Below are 6,000 nucleotides of genomic sequence, written 5' to 3' on the forward strand. Positions count from 1 at the left end.
AAATGTCATCGGCAACCAACGCTCACACCCCACTTGAATACTGGCCAACCCCGGAACATACTGAATGTCTAGCAGCTTTTTCCCATTGTTAAACCAAACAGCTTGAAAAGGTAGCACTTCTAAATTACTAACTTAAAACTGACACATACAAAACCCAATTTGACTAGAAAAATCCCTAAGATGGATGTATAGTCAAAACAGAATTTGCCTGCCTTTGTTGGGACAATTTATAACTGACATGTTCTTTGGTTTAGAAATAAAACACTTGAAACTTTCTATAAATTCTTCATGTGTTGAGGCAGGATGGTGGAATACTTATTTTGACCAGAATATATCAAATTAAGAATCTAAGACCTGTCTATAAGTTGCAACATATATGATAGTTCTATATATTGATTGGGATAGAAACTAAAAAAAAAAAAGTGCCAGAGCTATGGAAAAAGAAAAAAATCTTAGAAATTCAAGAGACAGAGGAATCAAGGAACTTTTTGAAACATAGTAGGTACTCAGTACATAGTTGATGATAAATATTGTTGAGTGAGAAAAGCATCAGAAAATAACTTGAAATTCTGCAAACTTCATACTGTTCATAGCAGCAACTGTTCATAATAACCAGAGAAGTGGGTAATCCTTGCAGAAAAGCAATACAGGGAAACCCAGAGCAGCTTCTAGAAAGTGGTATGGTCTCATCGGGGACTGTACAGGAGAGTCGCTCGCCATGGAGTGATCCCTCAAGATGAGCCTTTCTAGGGTTACGGGGAGTCAGAAAAAGAGGAAACAACCATATCCAAGCCAGTTTCATATGAGGCCTGGATTACCTGGGGAGGCTCAGGTGACTTTAGTACAGAGCCACAAGAGCCATGTAGCCGCCGAAACCAGAGGTGACAGCTCCTCCAACTTAGACCTTTCTCATGCCTGAGTGTTCTAGATTCATGGTGTTCCATCTGGTAGCCAGTAACTCCAAGTTGACATTCCCTCAGAATCTAGAACAAATGAGAACTAAAATTCTAACTTAATTTCCTGTCTAGATAATTGAATCAATCAGTCAGTCTCTGTAGTTGCCTCTCATGTGCCCAGTAAGTGCCCAAGTAATTTGTCAGTTTGGGAAATGAAGCGAAGTCTTCAACAGCCATTCACATTCTCCAGGTGGGTAATGCACTAGGTGTGCTGCACACGTGCATTTTAAACAGTTTTCTGACTGCCGTTGTTCTCTGGCTTTGCCTTCAGAAAACCCGCTATGAAATGTATGTCAGCATTCTCAAGGAAGGAGGCAAAGAGCTCCTGAGTAACGATGAAAGCGAGGCTGCAGGACTGAAGAAGTCGCACTCAAGTCCTTCGCTGAACCCGGATACGTCTCCGATCACTGCCAAGGTCAAGCGTAATGTGTCAGAGAGGAAGGATCACCGACCTGAAACACCAAGCATTAAGCAAAAAGTTACTTAGAGTCCGTCTGCGGCCAGGAAGTGCTGGTCATGGAGCAAAATAGGGTTTTTCAAGATCTTTCTGGTAATCCGTGAATATATTTAAAAAAAAAAGTCTGTGACAAAATGGTGCATTAGTAATTTTTTCTATTGTACATTTTTGTTAGTTTCTGTACAGATTGTCTTTGCTCTTGATTTCTTTTGCTTTGATGATTTTTGCAACTTGATAGCTAATGCACCTTTTCTGTGAGGAGGAGGGGATCGTGATTTCAGAATGAATTATGTATCCCTTCTCTTTTGGTTTTCTCTTGTTTGCAGTCTGCTCAGTTGTTTTATGTATTCTCAAATCAACTGTTACACTTTTTTTAAGGTTAAAGAATTTAATCCATTGTGAAACGCTTAACTGGACAAACTGTAGTTTTAGTAAATTCTAGCTGGAGTTAATATACGCCTTTATATGTGAAATCTTGCCCAGTCACAGAGGTAGAATTGAGCACTCACAGATGCTCCAGTAAGAATCGCAGTGCTGGGAATCTAGATGCTCCAATATGAGGCAGCTGCGTGTGCAGCTTAGCACTTCCTGTTGAGATCGGACCCTGCTGGAAGCAGGGAGAAGGAGCGTGAAGATCATAGGATTGAGAACGGAGGGAAGCACATTAGCTTGCTTGAAGTGCTGATTCCATTTCAGCCAAGCAAGGGAAAGAGGAATTGGAGTCATTTTGCGTTTGAAGGTTGAGGAAAGATTGATACCCAGTTGATTTTGTTTGCTAAAGGATGGGGGCAGTAATCGGCCCTTGAGGAGCTGCAACAGTAGGCATGTGCGCAGTCTGCAGGAAATTGTTACCTCACTCCCACAGGGTCTAGACTAGAAATCCATCATCTCTATCGTTGATATCCTTCCATACAGGAATAGATTCTTTCTTACTCTACATTTGTGTGTGTGCGTGCGTGTGTGTGCATGTGTGGGCATGGGGTTGTGTCCTGGTCATGATGTTGGGGTCTTCCTTCCTGACAAAATAATGCATTTTAAAATGAAACCGCTTTTGTTCTGTCCTTAAGACAAAATAAGGGAGGAAAAAGTAGCTGCAGTTGTCCACAATGGATATTGGTTCTTTAAAATATGTGTGAAAGTAATAGTCGGAATGAATTGTGGTTGGAAAACTGAGGGATCCGCTGGTTGCAGGTGCAAAGTGACTTTGTTTATTTTTGTCTCAGTCTCCTTGATAGCCACTTCACTCTGCTACTACTCAACTTCCTCCTAAAAATACTTTATCTATATTCAGTCCTTTCTTTCTGTCTACTCAAAATGGTTCTATTAACTTTGCAGTCATGAGCTTGTTCCACTTACAGTCCCTTTGAAATTCAGGGTGATAAACAGAATATTCTCCTGTAGAGGAAGAGAAAGGAATGAAAGTTTAGCCCACTGAGACCTAGAACTTTGTGATTTCCTCACCTTGAAACTCTAGTCCCTAAAGTTATAATCTCCACAAGTGGCACAACTGCAGAACTAATAGAATCACTCTGATGATTCTTTTACCTCCCTTAGAAGTGTTCTATAGTTCTGCAGTTTATTTGTTGAAGGTACTATGACCAAAGAATCAGCTGCTCTAAGTGAATAGCATGGTTCCAGTGAATTAGAGAAAACCTGCTGTAAAACCATGGTAGTGTCTAAGTGGTATGTTATTATGATATAGTAGCATTTATTTACAGAATTATTTATTTAATGTTTACTTCCTTCCCCTCTCTAAATGTCCATACTTGCTGTTGCCCAGAGAAGGGTTACCCCTCTCTAGGATTGCAGTTGCTTTCTTTGTAATAAGTATTTTGCCACACCTTTAAAAAAAAAAAAAAAACTCACTTTTAACTCTCTGCCTTGTTTGGGTAAAGGCAGTAAGTTAGTTTATGTTTCAGAACTGCAAAACAAACAGGATAGTTACCAATATGGCCCATGTATCAGATTGACTTTTGTAGCATTCTCACTGAATGCAACATGTCCACAAGCAAGTTGTCTATCTTTCTACCTGATAATCTAAATTATCAGGTTATTTGTTTTCTGCCTAAATATTTACACTAAGCAGAGGGGAGAGAGGTACCTAGACCATGTCATCTATGAGCTTCAGTAACTAAAGAAAAAGGAACTTCCCTGAGTGGCTTGAACGTGTTTGCCCACAGTCTATGTCTATGTATATAGAATGTCTGTATGTATTTTACTTATTTAATATACATTGAATGGTACCTTGCTACAGTATTTCTGACATTTGGAGTATTGAAATACTCAGCTAGCATCAGCATCACTATAGCACTCTCCGTGTCATATGACTCACTAATATTAACTCCAGGGACTGCTGGATAGGCTCATAGATCATTGGATACAAAGGGCTCTTTTGAAGCTTCAGTATACCATGTTTGCATAGTATATCTTTAAAAACAACTTTAAAGGTTCTTCTGTGAGCCAGGGTCTCAGACTGCCATAGCATGATGCGGTCCATCTTTAGCGCATGGGCTGAGAACACCTCTTCCCTGAGGCTTCTGGAAGGTTGCTGTCAAGAGTGCATGAAGGAGGCCAAGAGTTTATGCTATGGGAGGAAACAGTCACTGATTTGCTTAGATTCTGAGAGTCTGGCCCATAGCCAACCACATTTTCTTTTGGGATAATTTCTTTTCTGTGGTATCTAGCCAGAAGAAATTGAGGATGTTTCCTTTCATAGCTGCTCCAAGCCTGTTGCCCAATTCACGGTACAAGGGAGGACCCCCTTCCCTTTCTTCTGAAGGTACGCCACCCCCACCTCTATCCCCCACCCACCTCTGTCCCCCACCCAACTCCATCCCCCACCCACCTCCGTCCCCCACCCACCTCCGTCCCCCACCCACCTCCGTCCCCCACCCAACTCTATCCCCCACCCAACTCTATCCCCCACCCAACTCTGTCCCCCACCCACCTCCATCCCCCACCCAACTCTGTCCCCCACCCACCTCCATCCCCCACCTCAGCACCCAGGAGCCTTGGGACTTCCTTCCATATGATAAATCATTCTTGTTCACATCAATATACTTCATATTGATTTCTAGTATAGAAAATCTTGATAGCCATCAGAATACCTTGGTCATAGTCTTGTTGCAAAATTGATCATACAGGTGGCCCATGTATAAAATCTGTACTTTAAAGGTTGTTCCCACCTCACATGCTGGCTTTTACAGGGAGGTGTCTGGGATTCCTCTTTAGCAATCAAAACTTAATTACTAGGATGCAGAGTCCTTACTTTATCGCCAGCCCATAGGCATTTCTGAAGTGCTCTTTTTTGAAACGTCATTTTGCTAACTCTCAGCAGTGTCTAATTAAAATGAGCAATACTTTTGTGAATTTTTTTTTTTTTTTTTTTTTTTTTTTTTGAGACGGAGTCTTGCTCTGTAGCCCAGGCTGGAGTGCAGTGGCCGGATCTCAGCTCACTGCAAGCTCCGCCTCCCGGGTTCACGCCATTCTCCAGCCTCAGCCTCCCGAGTAGCTGGGACTACAGGCGCCCGCCACCTCGCCCGGCTATTTTTTGTATTTCTTAGTAGAGACGGGGTTTCACCGTGTTAGCCAGGATGGTCTCGATCTCCTGACCTCGTGATCCGCCCATCTCGGCCTCCCAAAGTGCTGGGATTACAGGCTTGAGCCACCGCGCCCGGCCAACTTTTGTGAATTTTAATTAATCTCAGTAAAACCATGTTGGGAGAGAGTCCTCTGATGGAAATGTACTCCCTGGATTATGTGTAACCTTTTTATTGCTCTTAGATGTAGAGGATAGAAAGCATTTTTTGGTGCAGTGGTCTTGTGCCAAACACAAGACCCTCTATGCTTCTCCAACTGTTATCCTAATCTAGCAAATGAGGACTGATCCCTAGGCAGAAGTGGTGTGAGGAATTAACTCTGGAAGAGGAAAATCTGGCTGGCTTTCCAATGCTAAGATAGGTTTGTATTTCACCCTGTGGCCAAGCTACAGAAACTCTGAGATTGTGGAAGAATTTATGCAACCAGCAGAGGAAGAGGCCTCTTATTGCCTCAACACAAAGTTACACTGAGTTTTCTACTGTCCTTTGCCTGTTGCTCCCTCTATCGTGTAAAGATCTGGGAAGGATGAAAGGCAGAGACTGCTTGTCATGAGCTGCACTCTTCTCTTTTTAACTAATCATTGACAATTGGAAGAAAATTGACTTTAAAGAAGTTTCTCCATTGTCTTACTATCAAAACCTTCTTGGGTTTTGTTAATCGTCCTTGAATTTGAGTTCCTTTGGCATTTTTCCTTGTAGTCATCCGTTAAGCTTGTTGCATCCTGAATCCACAGGAAGTTTAGCTTTGCAGGTTTGAATCTCTGTAATTTAACTCCTGTGGACTTCGTCAAGTTTTCAGCAGGTTGGGAGCCACATCTCTTAATTTCAGCAGTGAGTCATCCCTTCACTTTTCAAATGACAGAATTTTTTCCAGTTGTAAAATTAACATTGTAAAACAAAGAACCAAAGGTGGCATCCAAAGAGTCGTTAAACCTGAAGTCTAGTTTATGAGTCATTGTCCAAGCTGGAGTTTAAATAGTATCTGGCT

At 41.9% G+C, this 6,000-nt stretch overlaps 1 protein-coding gene across 6 annotated transcripts in view; it reads left to right on the forward strand.

The window, feature by feature from the left end:
• Positions 1-4,143, forward strand: part of PSD3 (pleckstrin and Sec7 domain containing 3) — a 702,311-nt gene extending 698,168 nt beyond the window's left edge. For all 6 annotated transcript variants that reach the window (XM_050801835.1, XM_050801836.1, XM_050801837.1 and 3 more), the window contains one exon: positions 1,228-4,143. In XM_050801835.1, coding sequence (XP_050657792.1) covers positions 1,228-1,443 — 216 coding nt within the window. In that variant the 3' untranslated portion in view covers positions 1,444-4,143. The remainder of the gene's footprint in view (positions 1-1,227) is intronic.
• The last annotated feature ends 1,857 nt before the right edge of the window (positions 4,144-6,000 follow it).

This window comes from Macaca thibetana, chromosome 8 (assembly GCF_024542745.1).
Source record: "Macaca thibetana thibetana isolate TM-01 chromosome 8, ASM2454274v1, whole genome shotgun sequence".
NCBI classification, from domain to species: domain Eukaryota; kingdom Metazoa; phylum Chordata; class Mammalia; order Primates; family Cercopithecidae; genus Macaca; species Macaca thibetana.